The sequence below is a fragment of the Fulmarus glacialis genome, unplaced genomic scaffold (assembly GCF_000690835.1).
Source record: "Fulmarus glacialis isolate BGI_N327 unplaced genomic scaffold, ASM69083v1 scaffold23408, whole genome shotgun sequence".
Taxonomy (NCBI): domain Eukaryota; kingdom Metazoa; phylum Chordata; class Aves; order Procellariiformes; family Procellariidae; genus Fulmarus; species Fulmarus glacialis.
Genome location: NW_009230446.1, coordinates 10,509 through 37,821, shown reverse-complemented (window position 1 = coordinate 37,821; position 27,313 = coordinate 10,509). Strand labels below are relative to the sequence as shown.

Below are 27,313 nucleotides of genomic sequence, written 5' to 3'. Positions count from 1 at the left end.
CACTGCACACATGGCTTGCTTTTGCCCACATGGCTTGCCTTTGCCCACTGTTGGTCCTCCAAGAGAAAATATTGGACTCCTTTGGCCTTCCCCTGCCATACAGAACTCTAGCCACCTCCAGCAACCCTCCCCCCAAAATGATCAAGGCAAGACCGGACTCTTCTGTGACCATAAAGTAAGACCCCACACAAGTTTCATCCCTGTCCACTCACGACATCAACTCTCAGCAAGATAATATGGCCACAACACAGTCTCGCTCTCCCAGAAACAGCCTAGGCTTATGCTCCCCACCTGGACCTTCTCCAACAAAGAAACAGAACACAAGAGAGACTTCTGCTTTTCGCACACCCAGTACAGAATAACTTACATCACTCTGAAGGTCGTACACTTTCCTGGCTTGTACTACGTCGTTCTGGTCTGGCAGACAGGTCCACCGATGCAGAGGGTGCTTGTAATCAATGTCGCTCACCAACTCCTGACATTTCTTGGCCAACACAATTCCCAGCATGTCCACTGGGCTACTGAAGTGTGTCTTTGTCTTCTCAAAGGCTTTCTTGTACTCCCTGTCACTCTGGATCTTGGCTACGTGCATCGACCACATCATCTTCGGATCATCCTCTATGTTACGGGCCCCTACGTGGTGGCCAAGCTGCTTTCGGTATGCAGTTTTGTATTGGTACTATTTGAATGCAGAAACAACAATTATCACCTCTTTTCAAGCTCTAATTTAAATTTCTCTGTTGTTAATGTAGCATTTAAAACTTTCGTATATAACATATTTTAATTTTTTTGGCATATTTTTCTAACATTTTTGTTGTTTTTATCGCATGTCCAGAAGATATTAACTGATTTTTTAATAGTTATATACTCTGTTGTGGTGAATTATTGTATTGAATTTAATTAACTTTACACCATTAAGAATTATATAACCTCTGGGGAGGGCAGAAATATAAGACTGTTTAAAATTTGAGACCTCTCCTCCCTTTAAATAAAAAACATCTTTATCCAAAAGTGTGTACCAGCTCTATGCCCCACTATTATTTTCACTCTGTAAGACTTACTTCACTAGCTATATCTCTGGACGCCTTTGCTGACTTGAGGGGTATAGCATCAGGAGGAAGATCATAGCCTTTCCTCTTCAGCTCTTCATATCCTAACTTGTAATGTTTCTGTTGGAGAAGGATTCAAAATAATTATTGCAAATAAAGCTCTCCAGAGAGTTTTTCAATACTACAACTTTCTGCCCCTTATTATTGAAAATAAAGTATGAGATTCCAAATACAGTTTCATTCATGAAATTAAATTCCATAGCTTGCTTTTAATAACATGTATTTTGTAACTGATAATATAAAATATTTTAAAATTACTATCTGTATGTTTTCTGATTAACTCATTTGAAATCAAAATTTTCTTTTACTTAACATATTAATCTGAATGATTCATAGAGTCTTTTACAGAGGTGAGTAATACAACCCCATGATTCTCTACACCCAATTTCAATTACAACTATTTTTATCTACTTGAGTTCTTATGATAGAGCTGCTAACATTTCTTTACCTTTGCATGTAGTCTATATTTGTTCCATTATAAGCAGGAATTTGATGTAAATTACATAATCCTATGTAATTCTAAAAAGGCAATTCAATATTATCAGACATTTTAACAAGAATGACAGGCTTACCAAAAAGAACAGAATACATATCTAAAATGCTAATATTATCAGTAGGGATGAAAGAGAAAACTGCGAACTTGTTTTGAATATTTTCTTGGGTTTTTTTGTATTCTAGCAACTCTGTTTCCACTTTATATTTTAGCAATTCTACTCAGGCTTCCCAGTGCATAACAATTTTTACAGGAAAAGATCACAGGTGTGCTTACAGCTGTTAGAATTGCAGAATTACTCTACTGTATTTTAAACTAAAGCCACAATGGGTAATTCCAAATTCCATAAAAGAAACATTGTAGAGACACACTTACATCACTTATGTTAATTAAGTTTGATTTAGCCAGCAAAATTTCAGGAGTATCAGGCATGATGTGAACCTGAGTCTTGTCCTTGTCCCAAGCTTCTTTATACAGTACCTGAAAAGAGACACAAACAAAAATACCTTGTCTGATAAAAGGCTCACATGCATAGCAGTAAATTCAGTTTACCTTTTCTCTACAATAGCAAAACAAAGATGTACTATGCAAGCATGAGTGATGTAAACAATGAAAGATATTAAAATCAAATAATACAATGACTTCTTACTGAAATACCACCTTTTTTTCTTCTTTACATCCATGAAATGTCAAGGAAACAGCATTATGACAATACATTTACATACCACGTAGTAAAGGGTCTTATTTGCGGTTATTACTGAGTAAGTTATACAGCACTAAAGACCTTAATCTTCTGAACAAAGCATAGTACTTCTTGACAACTGAGCAATAAGGCACTGATCATAAACGTCTGATATTTGTATATTTTAAGCATATGTTCTGATATGGAGATCTTCTTAAAGAATGTATACTAATGTATTCATTTATTGAATCACATGTTCTGTCTCTAGAGGTAACTTACATCACTTCTATTTTTGGCATTAGATTTTGCTAAAACGATATCCATGGCATCTGGGATACTTGTGAACTTAATAGTATCTGGGTGCTGCCGGTACTTCTTTTCACTCAGTATTTCAGAAGCTTTCTTGTTCTTTTCAGATTCCAAAGATCCCAAAGGACTCCATCCAAGGCCTCTGAGCCATTGTAGATCTGATTTATACAGATTCTGTTAAGGAAAAAAATCAAAACCATCGCAGATTATTTCCCTGTTCATTTATTAAACCATATTAAAAAGACTAACTGGTATTTTAGCTTCAATTTAGTCTATACTGACATCAAAATAGAGTTATTAAAAGATACTTTTCAACAAGCAGTAAATATCTTACAAAAAATAAATTAATTAAATCCAGAGGAAGCTTACATCACTCTGTAGTTCGTAGACCCTCTTTGCCTGGATGACATCATTCTGGTCTGGCAGACAAGTCCAGCGGTGTAGCATCCGTTTGTAGTCTATATCACTAACCAGTTCCTGACATTTCTTAGCCAGAAGGAAGCCTAACATATCCACGGGCATATTAAATTTTGTCTTCCACTTCTCAAAATCTTTCTTGTACTCCCTCTCACTCTGCATCTTAGCTACTTGCATAGACCACAACATCTTAGGATCATCCTGTAAGCTGCGGAATCCAATGTGATGTCCCTGCTGCTTGCGGTAACCTTCTTTGTACTTGTACTAAAATTATAAAGGTTGCATTATTGAAATTACAGTACAAAAGAGACAATGGTGAAATATATAAGCAAAATATCAATATATTCACTCAGTTCGATGTTTCTCATTACCAATGAAATGAGCAACTTGTTATGGCACCTCATGTAAAGGTTTAGTAACCCTTTGATTAATGTGCATCACTTCGTGTCAGTGAATGCTCTCCCTGGGAACAAATAGAGCCCCTGGAGAGGAAGAGTGCATGGCTATAAGAACAGTCTCCTGTGCCATCTGATTCATATAGTCATACTGTTCAGAACTCCCAAAGGCTGACACACCAAAATATTTTGATGAATAAAATAATCAGCAATGAAAAATGCAGATGCTTAAGCATTGGAAACATTTCCTAATGATTAATAAAATCTCTTCCATAAATGCAGGAGTTGTGTTCATACCAAGTGATGATAACAGCAATACATGTGTCACCACATCTACTTCAGAGGTGCAAAGAGGATTTCTCAGTAGAGGCACTGGGATCAGCTAATTGGACCAAATTTGCTGCTGCTCTGAAAATGTAACACCTAAAAGAGCAGACAACTCCTAACTTCGTATGACTAGCCACTTCATGGATGGACCACAATCTTTGGAATTGTCAAGATGCCAGGGCAACCCTTCTTAAATTGTTTTCTTCACTGACAAGAACAGATCAGGAGAGAGTTTTGTCAGCAATTTTGCTTTTTACTCCAAGCCACACCTTAGCAGAGGTGTATCTGGATCTAGTGTGACTCTATAGGTTATAGCAACTAGATAAAGTGCATGTCATATTGAATTAGAAATGTTGCTTACATCACTTGCAATGTCCCTTGAAGCTTTGGCAGCTTTCACTGAAATGGCTTCAGGTGTGAGGTCATATCCTTTCTTTATCATTTCCTCCCAGCCAAGCTTGTATAATTTCTAATATTGAAAATAATATTAATTAAAATGTCTTAGTAATACGTACGTCACCCTCTATTTAGATATGCTAATGATCCATATTACCAAATTCTGGTCACCTCACAGGCCTTCAGTTACAAGAGAAGGGCTACTAGAATGGGAACTGAGAAATGGGAAACTGATAAGCAAGGAACGCAGGTCTTCCAAGTCTTAGGCTAGTGATTAAATAGTTCTTCTTTACTGCAGCAGCTTCCTACTATAGCTTATCTTGGGGATTTGAAACATATCTGGGGAATCTCAAATATATACATCTGGGATAACTGAAAACTTTTCAATTGGCTTAACAAAATTTTAATTAATAAGGCTGTAATGTAGCCATTTAATAGTCAATTCAGTTTGTGCACAGTTGATTTTAAGTACCTGCACTTGCAAGTCAAAGATTTGCCTCTGAGCAATCATGCAAAGCAAAACCTAAGTATTTTATACTGGCACAATTGTCACTTTCTAATATTCGAAAGCTGGCAGAAAAGTTAGAATCACTGCATGTATTTCTTTTCCCACATTCTAAGTTAAAAATATACACAATGAACTTGTAATTTTATAGTAAGGAATTTTTAACATGATTGATTTCTATGGTAAGCATAGAGTACAGACCATGCATATCTAGATTTCAAAAATAGGACTTATATTTTCCATACATTATAACTGTAATTTAGGCTGTTACTTTGCTAGCCTGAAGATGGTACCTATTGCTACTCTGAAAATATTTCTCACATAAAAATTCTTGCCTCTGTTCTAAATCCCCCATTCCGTTTCTTCTAATTTACACAGATTAATTACTTATTTTGAAATGGGAGGCACCTTAAAATTTGAAGAAAGTAGATATTAATTTAAAATGTAATAGGAAGTATTAAAAAACTCTACCTGACTGTAGTTCGCCTTGTTCTGTTTTGCCTGTAGAATATCTGGTGTATCTGGCATCACATGAACCTGAATTTTATCCTTCTCCCAAGCTTGAGTATAAGCATGCTATTGAAAAAAGTAACATCATATGTGTTAATATAAATGACAAAGGATGGCTTTCACCTTTCCATTTGCACACTTTGGATATGGATGGGTAAAAAGACGAAGGTGCTGACTTAGATTTATTTTATTATGTAATGACCTAATCTGGAATCAGCTTAATTAGGATCCAGTCTTGCTTCTAATGAAGTCCAACTATCAAGATTTTCAGGGCCAGTAATTTCTATACAAGAATGAGAATAATAGAGGTTGGAGAGGTAGCAATGAGAAAAATGAGATAAGATTTACTTAACCAATGCTATTTATCACTAACTGAGTGTTTCATTAAGAAAAAAAAATGAAAAAAGAGGAACCTGAAAGTGACAGTTGTTTTTCCCAGGGAAACACTGCTACATAAAGGTGGTAACAGAGACTTATAGACTGTTTATTGAAATGGATTTTATGTGAATGTCTGCGTAATTTCCCCATAAATACTCACTTTGTTCATTATATTTGCATTCTGCTTTGCAAGGACCATGTCCATGGCATCATTCTGTTTTGTAAAGGGGAACATGCTGGGATGCTGGCGGTATTTCTGATCACTTGCAATTTCTGTGGCTTTCTTAGATTTCTCCACATCCAGAGAACCAGCAGGACTCCAACCGATACCCTTGAACCACTCATTGTAATCCTGCTTGTACTCATTCTGCCAAACAGAACACAAAAGGAAAGTTTACAATTTATAAATGGCTCATACAAAATAATTCTGTTGTTTCCAAAACACAGCCATAATGAAAAAACAGGAAAAAAAGTCACAGCTGTGAATGACAGAAAGAAAACAGAAACTTACGTCACTTTGTATCTGGTTCATGTTTCTGTACAGTTCTAAACTCATTGCATCTGGTAGAAGCATATACTGGTGAATCAGTCGTTTGTAGTTAGTATTGGTTACACGATCTTGTGCCTCCTTAGCTGCCACGATGCTGAGTGTATCAGAAGGTGTTTGGTAATGTGTCTTGCTCGACTCATAAGCTTTCTTGTATTCACGATCAGACTGCATCTTAGCCACTTGCATATAATGGACAAGTTTGGGATCATCCTGAAGGCTGCGGAAGCCTACAAGTTTTCCCTTGTCTTGTTCGTAACCTAATTTGTATTTATACTGTAAAGAGAACAGAGACAGAGACTTTAATTCTACTTCATTTATTTAATAAGCAATATCTATGTTGTAAGGGAAAAAAGCCCAAAACTTAGATTAAAATAAGATTTTTACATTGTTAAGAAAACATCACAAAGCATATAGAGGTGGTGGCTTTGTCCACCTACTCTTAGGGTGCACACTAAAGCAAAACAGATGTCTAGCGTCCCGTTTAAAAGCAGTATATTTAAAACACTTTCATAATCAATGAAACTTCCTTAAAATAGTTTATTCTGTTCCTGCATAGGGTTCAATGTAACCTGGGGTTCAGTTGTTTTCTAATCTCATTATAAATGACACAATGAAAATATGAAACATACTGACAGAAAGCAAAAGGCAAAGGAACACATAACATCTGGTTTGCTAAAAACGTGCACTTTTTATTCTTTTCACACTATAGTTTAGAGATACCCATATTAGCTCTAAGATGAGCTATCACAACCCCTAGAACCAGGGTACATTAACCCACACAGTTCTCTGTTACCATTGCTATCCTGCTTCCAATATTTGGCTTAGGTAACTATTTTCGTGGTAGTCTGCACCATACTCAGAATACTTGAGTTCATATCTAAAGACTAACCATAAAATCAAAGATCTAATCATCACTTCCATTAGGTTCACTTGTTCAAATGATTAAAAAATTCAAGACACTTCCCAAGACCTTTTGCATTTGTTTGTTTAATAAAACCAACCGTTCAAATTCTTAATCTCTTCCTCAATCTCTAATCAACCCTGGACAATGAGCTACACAGACCAAGAATCAATTCCTTTTTCCTTCACTGCTTACTGCTTGGAGAGAACTCAGAATGGAAGTATCTCCCCCTCAGACTTAGAGCAGTGGCAGATCAAATTGACTTTCCAGTGGCTGAAACATTCCCTATGTTGTCAAAAAAAAAAAGATGGGCTAAATAACATGTGCTTAGGCCCTAACTTCACCCCTCTCTCAGGCTGGATTTGCCACAGCAAATCCCTCCTCACTGATAGACAAAGGATTTCAGAATGGTCCTGATTCCAGAAGCTTGTATTCTCTGCATGAAGAAATTTAATGGGACTTTCAGCAAAGGAATAAAGATAACTGTACTACAGGAATAAAAATAATTTAAGTCCGTATCTGTTCTTTTCCAATATTTCTAAGAATCATCTCTGAACATTCTGTCTAAACTACAAATATACAACACAGATTTATAAAGCATCCAAGCACCATCACACCGAGGAATGAACTGCCTTTTTTTTTTTTTTCTGAGAGTCCCTCATACATCTCCTTACCTTTCTAATAAAGAAATTCTTCTTTAACCCTGTTAGAAAATGTATTAGAATATATATTGAATATGTCAGAATTATTTACAAGCAAGAGAATAAAGAGACTTTATATAATTGGCATACAAAATTGAACTGTGTCAAGAAATGAATGCTATACAATATCTGAAATGGATCATTTTTTCTTTCAAGAACTTACATCGCTAGCAATATCCCTAGAAGCTTTGGCAGCTTTAATAGGGATAGCATCAGCTCTGAGATCATACCCTTTCTTCCTAGATTCTTCAAATGAAAGTCTGTACATTTTCTGTGAAAAGAAAGAAAAGAAACATCCTTTAAAAAAAGCAAAACACACCACACTTACTTAAATAAAACTCTATTCATTTTATATGATAACTTGAAACAGACTATTCATTTAACACTACTTGAACAGTTGTTTAAGGCACTCAGGCACACAGAGAGATGAATACTCCTTCAAAATTAACTGCAATCCTAGTATCCATACATTAATGCAGCTGTTCCACACTATAATTAGTAACAATAACCTATAACAAAAGAGCAAGAAATTGCATTTGTTTCCCACACGCAAAAATATTGGTGAAAAGTTACATCTATAAGGATGTCAGCTTGTAAAAAAATGACATAAATACATCTATTTCTATTAAAGATGTGCATAATTACAAACAATACTTTATTTTGCATATGCAGATTTAACAACCAGCTACTGAAAAACTGTTTATAATATCATCTGTTACCAAAAGAATAGGTTCAATCTGCAAGGAAGAATTTTGAATCCAGTACAAAACTTTGTGCATGGGGAAATAAAATAATAAATACAGTGACAAACATGGATAGTACTCACACTCTACTGTTTTGTTAGTAACTATTATATTTTAATGACCTACATGAACACTTCATAATCTGACTATAAATACTACGGCTTTTTCTTGGCAACTTCTGGTATTTAATTTTGGGGAAGGAAGCAGGGAAAAGGAAAATTAATAGCTTTTTGTGAAATTACTACAGGTTAGCAAAGTGAGAATTAGGGAGACACTTGTACACTGTCATCTCACTTATTCCTAGTAAAAAAAATGTGAGCAATGTCTCAGTCTTACAAACAGTACTCACATCACTTAAATTAAATGCGTTAGCTTTTGCTAAAGCAATCTGTGGAATATCTGATGTGATGTGAACTTTCTTTTTGTCTTCTTCCCATGCTTGTTTGTACTTGTGCTGGAAGGATAGAAAAAAGGAGATGTCAACATAACCAAAAAATTAAACAAAACAATTTAAAAGAATATTTCCTATTTGAAATATAAACTTTCTTTACAATGATGCAATTACTAACATGGTAGGAACATTTGTCTTTTTATTTTAGCACTTAAAAGCAGTGTGAATCAGGAATACCTCTTATGAAAAAGCAGAAAACAATAGGTTTCAAAATGTACGGGGTCTGGCTGGGGTGGAGTTAACCCTCTTCATAGCAGCTCAAACAATGCTGTGGTTTAGATTTGTGACTAAAACAATGCTGTTAACAGACTAATGTTTTAGCTGTTGCTGAACAGTGTTTGCACAGTATCAAGGCCTTCTCTGTTTCTCTCTGCCCCTGCAGTCAATAGACTGGGGGGTGTGCAAAAGGTTGGGAAGGGACATAAGTAGGCAGATGAACTCAACTAATCAAAGAGATAGTCCATGCCATATAACGTCATGCTCAGCAAATAAAAAGGGAGAGGAGGGGGTTTAGGGAGATTAGATATCTTTTGCTCGGGAACTGGCTGGGCACCAGTCTACACGTGGGAGGTGGTGAGTGATTGCTTTTGCATCACTTGTTTTGTTTTGTTTTCTTTCTCTCTTCTTCCACTTCTCCTTTGCTTATTAAACATTTTTTATCTTGACGCACAAGTTTTCTTGCTTTTACTCTGCCTTTCCTCCTCCCCCATCCCACCAGGTGGGAGGGGAGGAAGTGAGCGAGTGGCTGTGTGTGCTTAGCCGCCTACCAGGGTTAGCCCACAACTAAAAGCCAAGTCAGAAGGTATAAAAAAAAAATGGTTAGAAGTGGAAGATTGTTAGTTTATCTCCTGGAAAATAAGTATCAGTTCAGAGAGGTAATAGAGCTTCACTTAGAGGAAATAGAGCTAAGGAAAGTGCACATAAGATTCTGATGGTCCCTGTAACTACAATGCACACGAACTCTAGACATTTCTAAAGAACACCAGTGGATTATCAGCAGGAGAATCAGAAAATAAATATCTCATTATAAAAGCACTCACATCATGCAGCAATTTCATATTAATGTAATAGACATCGGATGAAACAGACTATACATTTAAAAGTCTAAATCCTATTTCTGAAAGGGATCACTCCAGTATTTTTAGCCCCTAGATTTAAACTGCTATAAGTTCATAATCAGTTATCTTGGGTAAACTTTATTAATAAAATGTGACCCCCAGGTCTGTCTTTATACGTATTTCTTAGAAAAATGCTTTGCTAAAATGCTTTGCTTTTGCTTTGCTGGTCATGCTTTGCTTTCAGGTATATCAAAGGTCTATTAAGATGAAATACAATTACAGTCAAGCATGTTCATTAGCTGCCAAAATTGACAATTTTCAAAGCTATGCACACAATAAGATTGACTATTACACCAGGTATAGTTTGTTTCTTACTTCTGCAAACTTAAATGAATTTTGATGAACACTTTCTTACCTCATCCATGATTTTAGCATTATTTAAAGCTAAGACCATGTTCATGGAATCCATAGGAACAGAATACTTCAACTTGTCTGGATGCTGGCGATAATTCTTTTCGCTAACGATTTCCATCGCTTTTTTGTTCTTCTCAGCTTCCATGGAGCCCAGTGGCATCCATCCAACACCCTTCATACTTTCATCATATTCTGCTCTATATTGATTCTGGAAACAGAAAGAAAATAAAATAATCAGATGCATGAGAAAGTCTGTAAATCATGACACGTCTTTCTGTGTTTCATGAATATTAGATTTTGAATGCACTTACTCTAAAAAGAGGCAAACAGGATCAAGATGCATTCAAGGTTTATTTAGAAACATATTTGTTACGGTGGTGTCTATTTTATTACTCTGTCTTTTATACAGCATCCAGATCCTCCGTATGATGTATATAGATTGCTTACATGAGATTACATGCTAAGGCTCTCTTGAAGAAGAGGATTATGTTGAACCACTATACTGAGAAAAAAAGGGCTCTCCTCTAGACATTAAACATCCCAGAAAATCTGAGAACATAGCTACTTAGCTGGTTTCCCCTTCTTCTGAAAAGGTATCTTTTTGGAAGTACAAGATAAAACTACTAATGAAAAGTGAAGCTTTTCCTGTCTTGGCCTGCATACCTGTATTGCTCCTGAAGAGCATGATGGGACATGTAAGCAGTAAATATCCATTTTAGTTTATACATAAAATTACTTATTTCTGAGCCCAGATTCTTTAGCAATAGGTGTAATTTAATATTTCAGAGTCTTAAAAAAATACAGTGGCTATCATTGCTGAAAGTCTCATTTCATTTACTACATTTTAGTACATAACTGAACTAATTTCACTAAGAAAATAGTAATATTTATCTTACAGTATGCTTTCATAAACTAAGCATCATTGTATTCGTAATGCAAAGGTTGAAGAATCTCTCACTTACATCACTTTGTATCTGCATCATGTTTTTGGCTAATTCAAGACTCATAGAATCAGGCAAGATATTGTAGGTATGGATCAAGTTTTTGTAGTTTGCATTTGTAGCCACTTCCTGTGCTTTCTTGGCTGCCACAACACTGACCATGTCAACTGGAGTATGGAAATTAGTCTTTGCCTTCTCATAATCTTTTTTGTATTCACGATCAGATTGCATCTTAGCCACCTGCATGAAGTGCACCAGCTTGGGGTCGTCTTCAAGGCTGCGGAACCCAATATGCTTTCCTTTCTCTTTTTCGTAGGCTAGTTTGTATTTATACTGACAGCAGGAAAGAGAAAGAACAGCAAAAACTTAAATCGAAAAAATGCACTATTAAGCTCAATTTTATCTCTGAAAACATAGAAAATATTTGTTCTTTTTCATCACAAGATGTCAGGTTTAGTCATTTAAACATATTCAGTCTTACAAAATAGCCCATTGAACACAGGCACATGAAGATCAGCAGCTTGCTGAACAAAGAGCAAAAAAGCACAATTCAGTGTTATTCCACTGGAGAGCAAGCACTGCAAAGGTTTACCCCATCAAGCATATAATTGAAACCTAGACAACTCAAGATGCTTGAAAAAACACATTTGCGCAAAACAGAGCACTTTGAAAACGTTCTTTCTGTCTTTGTAGCTACTCTGAGTACTATCACACAATCAAACTTACATCACTTGCAATGTCTCTGGAGGCTTTGGCTGCTTTTATTGGAATAGCATCTGGCTGCATGTCATAACCTTTCTTCTTATCTTCCTCCCATCCAGCTTTGTAAAGTTTCTAATTTAAAATGTAAAAGAAAACAGGTACTCTATTATGAAGGCAGAACTACTGAAATACCCTACATTTGAATTTAAATATTTTCGAAAAAGACCTAAAAATTACACCAATTTTTGATCCATTCAACAGACACTGAATGCCCACTGTGCGCACGGTAACTCACATTACTCATTGTGATCTGGTTCACCCTAGACTGCAGAATTTCTGGAGTATCTGGCATAACATGAATGCTGGTCTTTTCTTTGTTCCATTTATCGGTGTAGAGCCTCTGCAATTACAAAGTAATATTTAGCATTGAAAAGGCATTGCTCTCATAAAATAAGAGCTTGCTTTTGTTTTGCTCATTTGCAATAAATGATATTTTACAGTACAGTAAAGCTCCATAAGCACTACAAATAATCTTCACAAATATAACTGCCAACTGGCAATATTATACTCCTCCTCTTTCTTCAGTACTTTATTTGAGATATTTGCAAAGTATGTTTTGATAACTAATAAACACTGAAACTGAAAATTTTCAGTCTGCATTCTTCCCTGCCTTAATGCAAAGTGTAATGTTTTTTTCACACACCCTCTTTCCATGGCAAACATGGAATAAAGATCAGTGGTGTCCCAGATAACTAGGGACAAATTTAAAGAACACCACTTTTCAAGGAAACTTTTACAAAACTGACAGAATTTCAGGGTTTTTTCAGCTCACTGACTATGAATACTACTTTCTGCAGAAAAAGAGCAAAGGTTACCAAAGCACTATAAATCTGAAGAAGACATCTTTAATCACATACGCAAAAAAGAAATCTTTAATCTTTATAAACAGAAAATGAAACTCCCTTAATTACGACTACAGTCTGAGGCTTCCATCATCTCTTAGTGTCCAGTCTTAACCAAGCAAACCACTATACCCATTTGAAATTCTTGAATGCACCTGCCCCACAGTTTTGCAAGACAAAGACCCAGTCTCTGGCTCAGTCATGATCTTCTGAACAAATTCTCACCTTATTCATGGTTTTGGCATTTTGCTTAGCTAGCACTTGTTCCATTGCATCCATTGTAATAGAATACTTCAGCTTGTCTGGGTGCTGGCGATACTTCTTTTCACTGAGAATGTCTGTAGCTTTTTTGGCCTTTTCTACATCCAGTGACTGAATTGGTATCCAGCCAACTCCTCTCAACCAGTTATTAAAGTCTGCTTTGTACACATTCTTTTAAAAAATAAACAAGGAAAACCACAGTGAGACAAGGAAAATTAGAATGCCCATATACATAAAAACAGGTAAGGCCTTAAAACTTCTCCTGGTCATTCATTTTTGAAGGAAAATTTAGACAAGCCTGTTATAACTGCTATTGTTTTCCAAATTCTTAGTATAACATTAACAACTACTGATGTGTTAGGGATAAAGAAATTTTTTTCATTAAACCAGTATGTAGAACTCACACTACAAACCAAATGCAGAGACTTTAGAACAAATTTTGAGTAGTAAATATGAAAATCTAACAAAAATACAATTTTTTTTAAAATGACACTCTTGTTTGTTATTAGATTCAGTTCGCAGCAGAAATAATTCAGAGAAATTGTTTCAGCAACTTCTGCTTAATAGCCTGGTTCTGCACAAACTTGAATAGACATCATTCCTATTTAATCATACTTTATAACATGGCTTTTAGAACAGATAAAGGTACAAAAATGCTGTGAAAATAAAACCTGTTCCTGAATTGTAGTGTTAGAAGTAACAGGGAGAATATCAGAGTCTGAGAAAAAGACCACATACTTTCATAGCATGTGTATACAGGGCAACATTTGTCCTCAGGTATCACGCTTCTCTCCTTGCAAACATCCTGAGTTAGACAGCCAAGCAAGCTTAGCCAACTCAGCAAGGCTAGGTAAAAATACAATGGGGAAGCGAAAAGCTTCAGATGAAAATTTCTGTATTTGAAAAGAATAGATCCTTTATCTGTTGGCCAATGGGAACGTGCATGTTATCCTCTCCAAACAACGCTTAGACTCTGAAGAACCGTTTCAATCAGATTATTAACATTTTTGGGAATTTCAAATTTGTCAGAGGACTGTTAAATAATGCAGATTAAACTAAATACTTTCTGCATAAACAAGCAGACCCTAAAGTTTCACTAGTGAAAAAAAATGGAAATATGTCACAAAACTTAATGGAAACTACAAAGCTTTTTTATGAATCCTTATCATTCATGGCATATGCATCTGTTGGAGGATAAAAGCAGGAAGGAAAAGTAAACAAAATAAATCTCAAAACCCTAGGTATAATACAAATATACATAATGTACATTTTCGGTAAACTTAAACAAAATATAGTCAGAATTTAGACTCTGTGCATAACCTACAATCTCTGACAATACAAATAATAATCACAGTAATAACTCATTGTAATTACAAATCCAACTACAAAAATACAAGAATTAGAAAAAGATGTTCCTTTGCTGAGAATTAGCCAAATACATAGAGACAAAAAGAAAGTTGTTATTTCCTAGGTAAGTTCCCTAGAACTTAACAGCTACACTTAATTCTGATAATCTTTGAAAAATACAGGGTTCCAGACCAGACATTTACATGTCAATCTACTGTTAATCCAGTATTTTTTAGCCTTAAAAGGTTAATAGTGTAACATAGTCATTCTGAGAAGAAAAAAACAAGCTACTTAATCATTACATACATCACTCTGAAGCTGCATCACATTTCTTGATAGCTCCAGATTCACAGAATCAGGCAAGAGTGTATAATTGTGAATTGGCTGTTTATAGCCAGTGTTTGTAACTGCTTCCTGGGCCTTCTTGGCAGCTGTCACGCTGAACATATCCAAAGGAGTATGATATTTGGTCTTGGTGACTTCATAGTCCTTCTTGTATTCACGATCCGATTGCATTTTGGCCACATTCATGTAATGAACAAGTTTGGGATCATCCTGCAGGCTACGATATCCAACCTGTTTGCCTTTATCTTTCTCATATGATTCCTTGTACTTGTACTAGAGACAAAGGAAAAGAAAGCCTTACCCACTTTATAAAGAGAAAACATACTTTTGATAATGTTAATACTTTGAAACTAAGTATTTTAACAACTGCAGTTTGTTCTATAAACTTATAAATTGTTTTTCAGACAGCACAGGATTATTTAGGTCAAAAAAAGAAGAGGATTGCTGGATTTCTCAGCTTGTCGTGACCCCTGGTGTAGATCTAAATCTAGATACGCAGTTGCATGTCCTCCCTCACCATTGGCTCTGCCATATTATATTTTACTGCCATAGACTTCTAACTCCCAGGAACATTCAGCTTTTAATTAAAAGCACAGCATAATAATATATTATTGAAAAGCCCGAGACTACCAAACAACTAGATATCCCAATATTCAGCTACTGGGGGAGGGATGTTTAAGTGGGGAATGGGAGTCATTTGCAGCCTTTTGCTAAAGTTAGTGAATTTATTTCTGTGTTCCAAATCTCCTTTCATAGCTTGTGTCAGCTGGCACACCAAGCTTTACTGTTGCCAATTGATGTAGCTGCCTTAAAACAGTCACATTTCTGTACAGCTCATGAATGCCAGACAGGTCTCCAGCAATTAAGAATACAGCATAGGTAAACTATAACAAAGGAACTTTCAAATAAGCTGATGAATACTTGAAGCAGATACAACAAACAGCCCCAGCTCACCAGCACTCACACGCGTTACGATGCATTTCCAAAGAAGCAGGTTTTTTCAGAGGTTCATATAAACATCTGAATCCACTTGTTATTTCACAGTATCATAGAAGTTTCAATTCTCAAAGCTAAGTGTCTCTATACCATTATATGTATATAGCATATGCTCTATAGCATAATATGCTATGGAAAGCTGTAACACAGTAGATGTACGTATTCCACTTCATGTAAATTATACTTACATCACTTGCAATATTTCGAGAAGCTTTAGCAGCAATAATAGGAATGGCATCTGGTTTCAGATCATATCCTTTGGCAATGGTTTTTTTCCAGTCTGCTTTGTAGTTAGCCTTATAGGGAAAAAAGCTATGAGTTTGCAATGTTACGAGTAGCAATTTTAACAAAGTTGCTTAAGTCCATATTTTTGTTATAGTTACAGGAGTCAAAAGATTCAGTTTAGTCTGTGTAATTTCAGGGAAAAATGTTAGCCTGTACACAAACTACAGTTATATTACTGTAATAAATAAATCTACTGATAAATAAATCTACTATAAAGATAGGAGAATCCTTCAAGACAATCAGCTTAATTCATGTAGCTAAATCACTAACTCCATAAGCATTTTTTGCAATTTTTATGCAGAACAACTCTATCAGTGGCATTTTTGCCCTTGCTTAAGCAAACTCCTTTTTCATTTGACTGAACCTTCAGAAATTTTTTCCTGTTAGCTTTAAAATCAGGCCTTGCGGTCTTAAGCAACTGAAGAAAGCAGCCTGGCTGATTTTTTGTTAGCAGTTAGCATCTGGACAGCCTCATAGTATTTCAAGGCTTTCTACAGGATGGGATGAAAGGAGATGTCAGCTTTTACCTCGTTCCTGAAGGCCTGATAATGTCACCAAAAAATTTAATGTCATGAAGGCAATAAAGCTGATACTATCAGTGGAGATCTTTATGATTTTGGATGGATGCAAGAAGTGATGGAAAGCAGGCAGACTAGTAGCTGGATGGCAGAAAAAGGCATTACTATCTTTCCACTGGACAAGTTAATTTTCTCTGAAAGCCCAGCAGCAGGAAGCAATATACAGGAACTTGTACTGCTTGCCTATGCAATGTTTTTTATATAAAAGTCTCCAAACCTATAGGAATTTTAATAATAAGTCATGCTGGCTTTTTCATTCAGTCTATCCAAGTAGTCTGGCAATGAAGCATTGAAATGTGTTTATGTTCATGAGTGCTCAGACAATTTAAAAATGTGCTTAACAAGCACAAAACTCATTGACTTCTAGAAGTAAAAGTTCAGCTGAATTCAGAGCTTGTGCATTTCTATATTCAATATCATAGCACGAATAAATAAAATGTTTTTTCCTATTAAGTAAATGACAAATAAATATACTATTGAACAAATGACTGGTTATATGCTCACATCACTCAAATTGAAGGCGTTGACCCTGGCTTGAATAAACTGAGGAACATCAGGATCCAGGGTGTATTTGTGTTTTACTTTTTCACCCTCTTGCTTATATGTTACCTGCAAGGAAAAATAAACAAATACTTGTTGACAAGTACAAGATAGGTAATAGTGTTAACAAATAGAGACAATGCAACAACATTTAATTCTTACCAACAAATTGCAATTTTACTATTTTTACAGTTCTTAAAGTTCAAAGGTTTTTTTAGATGCAATATCAGACAGTAACATACAAATCATAAATACGGTAAAAAAAAGTAAAATCACTATATTGCATTAATAATGAAAAATTTCTTACATCACTCAGTTGCTTGGTGTTGTGCTGAGCTAAAACCATTGGTATTGAATCTGGTATACTTGTAAATTTGATGGTGTCTGGGTGCTGACGGTATTTCTTTTCATTTAATGCATCTCCAGCCTTTTTAGCTTTTTCAACATCCAGAGAACCGAGAGGACTCCATCCAATACCCTTGAACCAGCTGTTATACTCTTGTTTGTATGCATTCTGAAGGAGAGAAAGCCAACATGGACCAAGATTTTCCCACAGAACTGTAGTAATTCTGTTTAAAACAATAATCACATAGTCTAGCTATAGTGTTCTGCATTAGCAGGAAATATTTATGAATTCTTGAAGGGAACAACAGATATTTTTTATGTTTCTCTGTGATTTTGTAAGGAAGAAAATGAGCTATTGTATTTTTGATTCATGATTCATTTCTTACCGTAACATCACTTCAGTATTTACTAACCTTCCTTTTCTTTTACCCATGTGAAAAATTTCACTAACATTCAATTCTTAATAGCTTCTAAACTACCATATGGTGACTGTTTAACATGGTTTAATTTGTTCTGTGTTTGAGCAGACTCTATGAGACTTGGCCTTATACAAAGGTCCACAGAGCAGAGACTCTTTTTTTGGTTTTCTTCCTATAGTTCCTCCTACAGTAAAATATGCAGAATTCACAGATTGCAATCGAAAAATTTATCCTGGCTACAAAATATGCAGAAGGTTATTCTATATAAACATTCAGGCAGGGCTAATGCAAGGATATTGTGGACATTCTTTCTTAAGACCCTTCTGTGTTCTAACTCTAAAATGAGTGGTCCTCCATAGGGACCCATACAGAGTCAAATTCCACAGTATACAAAGAGGTGCAGAGTGCAACCATGCAGGCCCAGTCAACCATTTAAAACTCTGTATTTGCAAGAAGAACCAAGAAGGTCCTAGGAGAGATCTCCCAGGCTAGAGATCTCCAGAATATATTTCTAATAATACCAATAGTTACATTTTGTCCACTTCTTCATCCTAAATAGTTAATAATAGTCCAACTACACTATTATATCTATCTCATGTGAATACAAAGCAAGACAACTTAAAAGAAGTCTTAAAGAATAAAACAAAATTATGTCAGTTGCAAAATAAAGTTTTCTGAGAAAATGTGAAAAAAAGTTCATTTGAATTCAATATTCCAGAAGTCTGCTCTCCACTGATATGCCAACATCAAAATCCTGTTGAATAGAACTCACCTGGAATTTAGTATTTCTAAATGCCACCATCAGCTGATAAAACTTCTAACGATTTTCCCCAAGACATAAGAAAAACAGATCATTCCCATACAGGAATGGCAATTTTCATTGAATATAAACTTGTATTTTATTTTTCACAGTGTGCAGGAAAACATCCATGAAATTGCAATCATCGAAATACTTACATCACTCTGAATTTGCATCATGTTCTTTGCAAGCTCAACATCCATAGCATCTGGCAGGTAAGTGTAGTGATGGATCAGATTTTTGTAGTGGGCATTAGAAGCTACATCCTGAGACTGTTTAGCAGCCTGGATACTGTACATGTCAGGAGGTGTATGATAGTTAGTCTTGGTCTTCTCATAGTCTTTCTTGTACTCATGTTCAGACTGAATCTTTGCCACATTCATGCAGTGGACAAGCTTAGGGTCATCTTGCAGGCTTCTGAAACCAACCTGTTTTCCTTTAGCCTTTTCATATGATTCTTTATATTTATACTACAAACAGAGGAAAGAGATCAAATGTACTGTGGCATGGCTATTGATGTCCACACTAATGCAAAAGAAAAGAAAAGCTCTCACGTCTTTCATTGGAAAAAGAAGCTGCAAGCAGTTCAGAAAGATAAGCTCTCCTAAATGGCACACCCAGCGACTGTACCTACATTAGCTTTTCTGGCTCCACCTGTACACAACAGGTTACACACACCACAGTAAGATTTACCAGCATTAGCTTTTCTTGTAGGGAAGGGAAAACGTTTCCTAAGTATTCGTCTATTGAAAGGTATATGAAAAATATCAGAATAATTGAGACAATCCTTCTCAGTCATTTGAAAGCAATAGCAAACAAATGGAATATGACTGGACAGCTTCCTCTAGTTATATGAAACCACTGAAACACATCCCACTTTATACAACTTGCGCTATAAGGCCTTCTGATTCATGTATAAGCCATACTCCACTGTATAACCAAAAGCACCCTTAGCACATACTGTCTCATGGTCTGTAAATAGGTGCTAATATAGCGTATTTTCTGGAAATTTGTCACAGAATGATTGCAAGAACTACTGATTTCATTTCTCCTGTGAAAAGTGGGTTAAGAAACCCAAGATGGGCAAGCGCAGTAGCATTTGCCTATGTAAAGCAAACAAGATGAGCATAAAATAAGTTCTACATAAACTAAGCTTTTGGGAAAGACTAAGAATCTCTTTCTCATACTTACTGACTCTAGTGAGACTTGCGCAACACATGAGGTCTACCATATGGCCTGTAATGGACTATGAAAAGTATACCTGGAATAGATACTTACATCACTAGCAATGTTTCTTGAAGCCTTGGCTAGAGTAATTGGAATAGCATCAAGTGACACATTGTTCCCTTTAGCTATTAGATCATGGTAGCCTTGTTTATAATATGCCTAAAAAAGAAAATCCTTATTATTCCAGAGAACCTAGTAATCACATGAACTATATGCAAGTTAAAGCTACTCCTAAGCTACTCCAGGCAATTCTTTGGCAGCAGATGCAGTGGGGATCATATACAACTATCAGTATTCATTTATGAGAACAGATTTATCTATTAATTAAATTAATTGAATGATTACATGACTAAATGGTATCTAGGTGGAAATTCAAATGACACCAAGAATGAAAAATTACAGTGATACAAGTCAATTATATAGAACCGCATATCAGTGAAAGGAACCCGCAATATGAGTGTATCTGTAACATATTACTCAAAAATTCAGTAACAATGTGTAAAACGTTGTAAAGAAGTCACTTACATCACTGACGTTAGCTGCATTGTATCTAGCTTGGATAAACTGTGGGACATCTGGGGTAAGAGTGTATTTATGTTTAACTTCCTCTCCAGAAGATCTGTATAGTTTCTGTAAAATATATGATACAGAAATAAATTCTTCTTTCCTTGTATAGCTAGCCCCAGCTCACTGTAAATTGAGGGTTTATGTTTGATTTTGCAAATAAATGTACATTGCCGCCTATCTCATAAATATTGAGGCTGCACTTTTCATACGGAATTGTTGATCTTATTGACAGAAGTAATGCACCTTAAAAGCTCTATGCAGCCTTCACTCTGCAAAATTAAGCCCTTTAATGGACATAAAAACCCATTTCTGAAAGAGTGGGATAATAAGGGATGGCAGGAGAGTGTATCATAAAACAAAGCTTGCTGGTTTATAATGATGGACATACTGTGATTCATTACACATTCTGTAATTCATTCATTATTGTAGGCGGTAAAACATCAATAAACAACTTGAAAATTTCACATTTCTTAAATCAAATGTATTTCAAATATACTTAAAATATAAATGGACAGAATCAACTGATGTGAACTGAAAGAGCCACATAATTTCCATAAAGATTTGCAGATTTATACCAGGAAATCACTCGGGCAAAATCAGAGCACAAAACAATGACAATACAAAGAAAAACTTTCAGGCTAATACTACTTTAAAAAAATTTAAAGACAATGCTCAACTCTTCAGTAAATACATCTTTACTTTGCTAAAACACCCATTTCTTTCTCTACTTACATCATTGAGTTGAACTGAATTCTGTTTGGCTTGGACCATTACCGGAGAGTCCACCACACTTGTAAATTTAATGGTGTCCGGATGCTGACGATATTTCTTTTCATTCAAGGCATCTCCAGCTTTTTTAGCTTTTTCTACTTCTAGTGAGCCAATGGGGATCCAACCAATGCCTTTCATCCAGTTATTATAATCTGCTTTGTAGGCATTCTAATAAAGAAGTGAAAACAATGTTTTAAAAGTTAGGAATTCGAAAAAACAATTCAAGGACCTCTCCTGACTCTTCACAGTTTTTGCTTGAGGCATCCCAAAGAAATTCTGTTCACATAAGGTTTTACTTACATCACTCTGAATCTCCATCATATTTTTGGTCAGCTCCACATTCATTGCATCTGGTAAATAAGTATAGTGGTGTAGGAGGTTCTTGTAATTAGCATTGCTGGCAATCTCTTGAGCCTTCTTGGCACCAACAACATTGACCATATCCAGTGGAATGTTGTACTTAGTTTTTGCTTTCTCATAGTCTTTCTTGTACTCTCGCTCAGACTGCATCTTGGCTACCTTCATATAATGAACGAGTTTGGGATCATCTTGGAGGCTCTTGAAGCCAACGAGTTTACCCTTGGCAAGTTCATAGGCTTTTTTATAGTTAACCTGTTAGAATATAATAGAACATGGAGAATATAATCTAAAGTGTAGTAACTTAGCAATAAGTAAATTAAAAGCAAAGGCTACCCTTTGTTTTCTACAAAGAGTATCCCTCACATTTAAGTCAGTGACCTTAATAAAACCATACACGTATCTCTTTACAATTCACTGCTACACAAACCAGTTAGCTTTCAAAGTAGTGTTATCTCACTTGTACTGATCCTAAGAGGGAGAGGAGTCTTAAAATACTAAGGGACTTGTGTGAGGCCATCCCCAAGAATCTACCCAAAACCCAGTGTTCATAGAATCATAGAATCATTAACGTTGGAAAAGACCTCTAAGATCATTGAGTCCAACCGTCAACCCAACCCCACCATGCCCACTAAACCATGTCCCTAAGCGCCTCATCTACACGTCTTTTAAATACCCCCAGGGATGGTGACTCCACCACTTCCCTGGGCAGCCTGTTCCAAGGCCTGACCACTCTTTCAGCAAAGAAATTTCTCCTAATGTCCAATCTAAACCTCCCTTGGTGCAACTTGAGGCCATGTCCTAGAGTCTTTCAACTCCTTTATGATCAGGCCTATAATTAAGGACAGAGAGAATTCAGGGCTCCATTGCTCATGGAGCTGCCACTACTGACCTACTCCTCATCATTTTCCTTAACCATACTGGAGTGCAAGATAGCCTATTTATTCAAAGAGAATTACACAATGAAACTGCCTCTTTTAAATGTAATTATACAAATACATTAGTGAAGCAGTGAAACACCAATAAAAATACAACTGTGTTAAATACGTCCAATAATATACTCAAAAAAGGCAATAAAGAAGTTATCCTTCAGATATCCTTAATAAACGTAATTGCAAACATTGTTTAAGTAAGCTCTTTTGAATTAAACAGTTCCTTTAGGAAGGATGTACTTACATCACTGGCAGCCTGCCTAGCAGCCTTGGCAGCTCGGATAGGAATAGCATCACTTTTTAGATCATATCCCCTTGATTTTAATTCTTCCAATCCCGTTTTGTAATAGTTCTAGAAGAAAAGGTGAATTTTGAATGAACAGCTTCTAGCTAACAGAAACTTCATATCGTAAGTTGAATCAAGAGCTCTGAATTCAAAATATACTTACGTCACTAATATTGTAGGCATTAACTTTAGCCTGTATAAACTGGGGCATATCTGGAGGGAGGTGGTACTTGTGAATAATTTCTTCACCTTTGGATTTATACATTATCTGCAAAGAAAAATAAAGAAAGAAATTTAGCAGCCCAATGTTTATAGATTGTAAATGCTTAATAATGCTGAGTGACACAACTTAAAGATCTGTTACCTCACTCACAAAGACAGACAGAGATGAAATCCTAGTCCTTGCCAAGTGAATGGTATAAACCCCATTGACTTAACTGGTGCGAAGAATACATTAAGAATGATGGAAATAAACAAAATTACAAACATACACACTAAAAATTGGCATGAACAGCCAATTGAAAAACTAAAAAAATCTGATTTCCAGGTGATCTTCCACTGGAACAGAACTGCAAATACACACAAATGTTTTTGTGCTTGTGTGCATGTATATGCACACACATTCAACTACACATTCATATCAGGAGTTCTCTTAAAACTGGATGATAAAGTGAAGGTGGTCACAGTGCAGAAATTGATAATGTCAGAGAGTAGCAACTAAGTTTACTTACATCACTCAGCTGTTTGCTATTGATCTCTGCTTGCTTCTGTACTGGAGAGTCAGTCACTTGAGTAAATTTGGTTTGATCAGGATGCTTTTTGTAGGTGTGCTGAAGGAAGATAATAAATATATTTGCAGAAAATGCACATAAGCAAAACTATTTTATAAGACATATCAATGTAGCATTACTTGGGACAGTTAGCAGTTATGGCATGTGTGCCGATAACCACTGTCATGCACAATGGTTCTCATGTTATTTTTTAACATAATCAGAGAGCAAATAAATTTTTTAAAGTATTTTTGAAGTATTAATGTAAAATATTTTGAACAAGTATATAAATATTAAAATGTATAGAATACATTATAATGTATTATACACATTATAGTATACACCTTTTAGTATATTATATACAAATATATATTTAAAGTATTTTCCAAGTATTTATAAAGTAAACAAAATTAGTATTAATAAAGTAACTTAAGTACTTTTAAAGGATTAATATAAAAATATGTTGACTTAGAGCAGCGAAATGCTTGAGGCTCATTCTTCATTTTGGTACTATTCCTCTAATTTTATGTCTTTACTTGTTAAAAAAAGAGATTGTGCTATATCTGTCTTGATCACTAGATGTCACAAAAGGCTCTAAAAGACAGATGAGTATGGTTTTTAAAAGTCACATATGCTAATAAGGCCAAATTCAAAATCATCTAAGTTAACAGGAATCACTCTGTAAATTTCTACGTGCCTCAGAAGCAGATACTCTGCATGTAATTGGCTACTTGATAACCACTGCTGCCCTGTACTTACATCTTTACACTGCTCTAACTTCTTAATAGCTTCGTACTCTTGAGTTATGGTCTGAGGGAAGTAGCATTTTGTCTTTTCGTCCTCATAATCTGCTTTGTAATTTTTCTAGGAATAAAATCAACATTCAGAAAGAAACCATAATTGAGCTTTCTCTGAAATTAAAGTATGATGGTGAAAACAGAATGATTGACACACTTACATCACTCTTCATAGCTTCAACTTTCATGCAGTGTGTATGATGTGGGTCCTCAAAGCTGCCCACATAGTGTCCTAAAATATTCTTTTGATATGCATCTTTATATTTTACCTGGAAAAATAATCACAAGTTGATAAACAAAAGTAATCAAGAGTGTCAGTACTGAATGACATAACATAAATCATATACATACATCACTAAAATTCTTCAAAACAGTGTCAGTCTGGAACTTTGGTGTGTCACAGTAATTCATGCTGGTTCCTTTTGATTGTTCATAGGCTTCTTTGTATAATTTCTGCAAAAGAAAATAATGTCAGATAATGCAGTAGATTTCACTGCAGCTCTCTCACAACACATTAAAAATGACAAGAGTAAAATTGTGAAATGATGGCAAAGAAAAGCTTTCCCAGAAGACTGAAAAACAGATGGCACTTTCTTCCCAATGATTTTTTTAAAAAAATTTTTTTTAGTGACTCTCAGGTTTGTAAGGGAAGACAGAAAGGTCTGACTAATGGTTTTTGAACTTCTGACACTGAGAAATATGCAATCTCTTTCCATACAGATGAAAACAGCAAGAAGAGAGAAATCGAGAAAGCCGTTACAGTGAGTAACCAGAATACAATATATATAAACATGCAAAAGTACCACATATTCTATCATTATCGGCATCAGCTGAAGTTCCTTAAAACAGTAAGGGAAAAACTGTCACCTTGTGATCCATTTTCCACAGGGACCTAAATGAACTATACAGTAATTAGCTATCCTCATAACACGCCACAGCTATTGTACACTCTGCTGTGGAGAAATGACTCCTTATCTATACTGTTCTGGTTGGTGGTATCTCATGACAAATATTGGCCTACAAAACTAAAAATACTAAGAGATCCAAAGGAGAACCCCTGGGAAGAAATGATGAGTTTGGTTTATTGTACATGACTGAAAATCATCCAGCTGTACTTTGATAATACTTACATCACTCAGCGCATTTCCTGCAGCTTTTAATTGCCTCAGCAATGGGTTCTCTGTAGCAGGAAGCACATTATAATCTGCCACAGCTTTGTTCTTTTCATAGTCTGCTCTGTATTTTATCTTAAAAAAAAAAAAAAAAAAAAAGAGTAAGGTTTTAAAAATCAGTATTAAAATCAGTATTAAAAGCCAAATGCTCACTAGTCTACATCATCTTGAAGTTTTCAGGAAAATTTCCCCTGTTTTTTAACTTACAATTCAATTCTTGATGGCAAAGGACCACGAAAGGCACTCATATCACAGGAGTGCATCAATGACGAGATGGGAGCCAGGGTCAGAAGATAAGTGAGAGCTATTTAGTAGATGTCCCCACCTCTAAGTCCCTCTCCAAACATTGTAATTTTTCAAGTATCAGCTGACACCTCAGAATAGTCACATTCTTACAATTAATGGCATAAGATTGTCTTTGCTGATGCATATACTATTGCAGAAAATACAGAAGCCAAACAAATTCTGTATTTTGAACAAAAGATGGGCCAGCAAAACATCATTGAGATACACTGAGCAAGGATGAATAAATATGAAAATACTGAGCCAAATTCAGCCAGCTTAAGTTGGTCTTGGTTAACAGTATTGATTTGTTCCAACTAAAAATCAGGCACATAACATAATCAGAACAAACAATGAAGCAAATTCTGTTTCACTGAAAGAAATTCTACTTCATGGGTACTATTGTGGAAGATCATAAGCATGGCTAGGAGTTGTTATAAGCTTCCTAGTGGAAAGCATATAAGAATACATCTTTTGCATATAAGAAAATATTTCTGACACTTGACAAAAGAGTTACAGCACAAACTGGCCTGACTTCAGAATTATATTCAAACTAAACAAATGAGAGCACACATAACATACCTTACTGACATTATTTGAAACTCGCTTATTAGCTTCATATTCTGGAGTTTCAGTCTGCATAAAGTAGATTTGGTCTTTCATATTTTCAAAGTCTTCTTGGTATTTTCTCTATTAGAAACAAACAGACAACAATGTATCAAATGCACTTACGCTATAAATCAGACATCCACAAAGTAGCTTATTTAGGAAAAGAGAAATACCACAAATGGAGCAGGCAAAATGAATCAGTATTTTCCACATTAACATAAACAGAGGATAAAGCTGTTCATTTCAAGATTTTCTGAAGAATTCACTTACCGTACTTATATTTTCTGCATTCATTTTCGCAACTGCAACATCATAGCATGGAGTTTGACTCCACTTGCCTTTGATCTTGTTTTCATAGTCCTCGTGGTAAATAATCTATAATGAAATAAAAAAATAAATTTTAATCCCCAAGATACAGCTCAATTTTCACTTGACAGATCTGTTTTTAAAAGTCTTCTTTTTAAAGTCGCTTCACATTTTACATCTGCCTTACAACCACTTTATCAGTTATTGCCAAAAACACCTTAAATATGATTTGGCCTAACCACTTCAGTATTCAGTTATTTCTCTTAGTACCTTCCCTGAATAGGTGAAGTAAGTCATCTCTTCTAAAAGACAGTTATTAATAAGAAAATCTCTCTATGAGACATCACTAACATATTCCTTTATTCTGTTTTCTCACTGGTCGTATAATATTGGGACCTAGCATTGCCCATTGGTTAAGCCAGAATTTACTGTTATTCC

The 27,313-nt window shown here is 35.4% G+C and overlaps 1 protein-coding gene across 1 annotated transcript in view; it reads right to left on the bottom strand.

Moving 5' to 3' along the window:
- Window positions 1–367: 367 nt before the first annotated feature.
- Window positions 368–27,313, bottom strand: part of LOC104081474 (nebulin-like) — a gene marked incomplete at its 3' end in the record, with an annotated part of 37,146 nt that continues 10,200 nt past the window's right edge. Inside the window, exons 10-43 of the mRNA XM_009584234.1 lie at window positions 26,840–26,944; window positions 26,543–26,650; window positions 25,637–25,753; window positions 24,858–24,959; window positions 24,668–24,775; window positions 24,469–24,573; window positions 23,671–23,769; window positions 23,103–23,207; window positions 22,898–23,005; window positions 21,665–21,976; window positions 21,326–21,532; window positions 20,552–20,656; window positions 20,078–20,185; window positions 18,958–19,269; window positions 17,544–17,750; window positions 17,201–17,305; window positions 16,022–16,129; window positions 14,799–15,110; window positions 13,110–13,316; window positions 12,278–12,382; window positions 12,007–12,114; window positions 11,302–11,613; window positions 10,341–10,547; window positions 8,766–8,870; window positions 7,837–7,944; window positions 6,033–6,344; window positions 5,682–5,888; window positions 5,105–5,209; window positions 4,094–4,201; window positions 2,963–3,274; window positions 2,564–2,767; window positions 1,978–2,082; window positions 1,062–1,169; window positions 368–679 (exon numbers count right to left, since the gene is read on the bottom strand). Of these exons, the coding sequence (XP_009582529.1) occupies window positions 368–679; window positions 1,062–1,169; window positions 1,978–2,082; window positions 2,564–2,767; window positions 2,963–3,274; window positions 4,094–4,201; window positions 5,105–5,209; window positions 5,682–5,888; window positions 6,033–6,344; window positions 7,837–7,944; window positions 8,766–8,870; window positions 10,341–10,547; window positions 11,302–11,613; window positions 12,007–12,114; window positions 12,278–12,382; window positions 13,110–13,316; window positions 14,799–15,110; window positions 16,022–16,129; window positions 17,201–17,305; window positions 17,544–17,750; window positions 18,958–19,269; window positions 20,078–20,185; window positions 20,552–20,656; window positions 21,326–21,532; window positions 21,665–21,976; window positions 22,898–23,005; window positions 23,103–23,207; window positions 23,671–23,769; window positions 24,469–24,573; window positions 24,668–24,775; window positions 24,858–24,959; window positions 25,637–25,753; window positions 26,543–26,650; window positions 26,840–26,944 (5,658 nt within the window). The remainder of the gene's footprint in view (window positions 680–1,061; window positions 1,170–1,977; window positions 2,083–2,563; window positions 2,768–2,962; window positions 3,275–4,093; window positions 4,202–5,104; window positions 5,210–5,681; window positions 5,889–6,032; window positions 6,345–7,836; window positions 7,945–8,765; window positions 8,871–10,340; window positions 10,548–11,301; window positions 11,614–12,006; window positions 12,115–12,277; window positions 12,383–13,109; window positions 13,317–14,798; window positions 15,111–16,021; window positions 16,130–17,200; window positions 17,306–17,543; window positions 17,751–18,957; window positions 19,270–20,077; window positions 20,186–20,551; window positions 20,657–21,325; window positions 21,533–21,664; window positions 21,977–22,897; window positions 23,006–23,102; window positions 23,208–23,670; window positions 23,770–24,468; window positions 24,574–24,667; window positions 24,776–24,857; window positions 24,960–25,636; window positions 25,754–26,542; window positions 26,651–26,839; window positions 26,945–27,313) is intronic.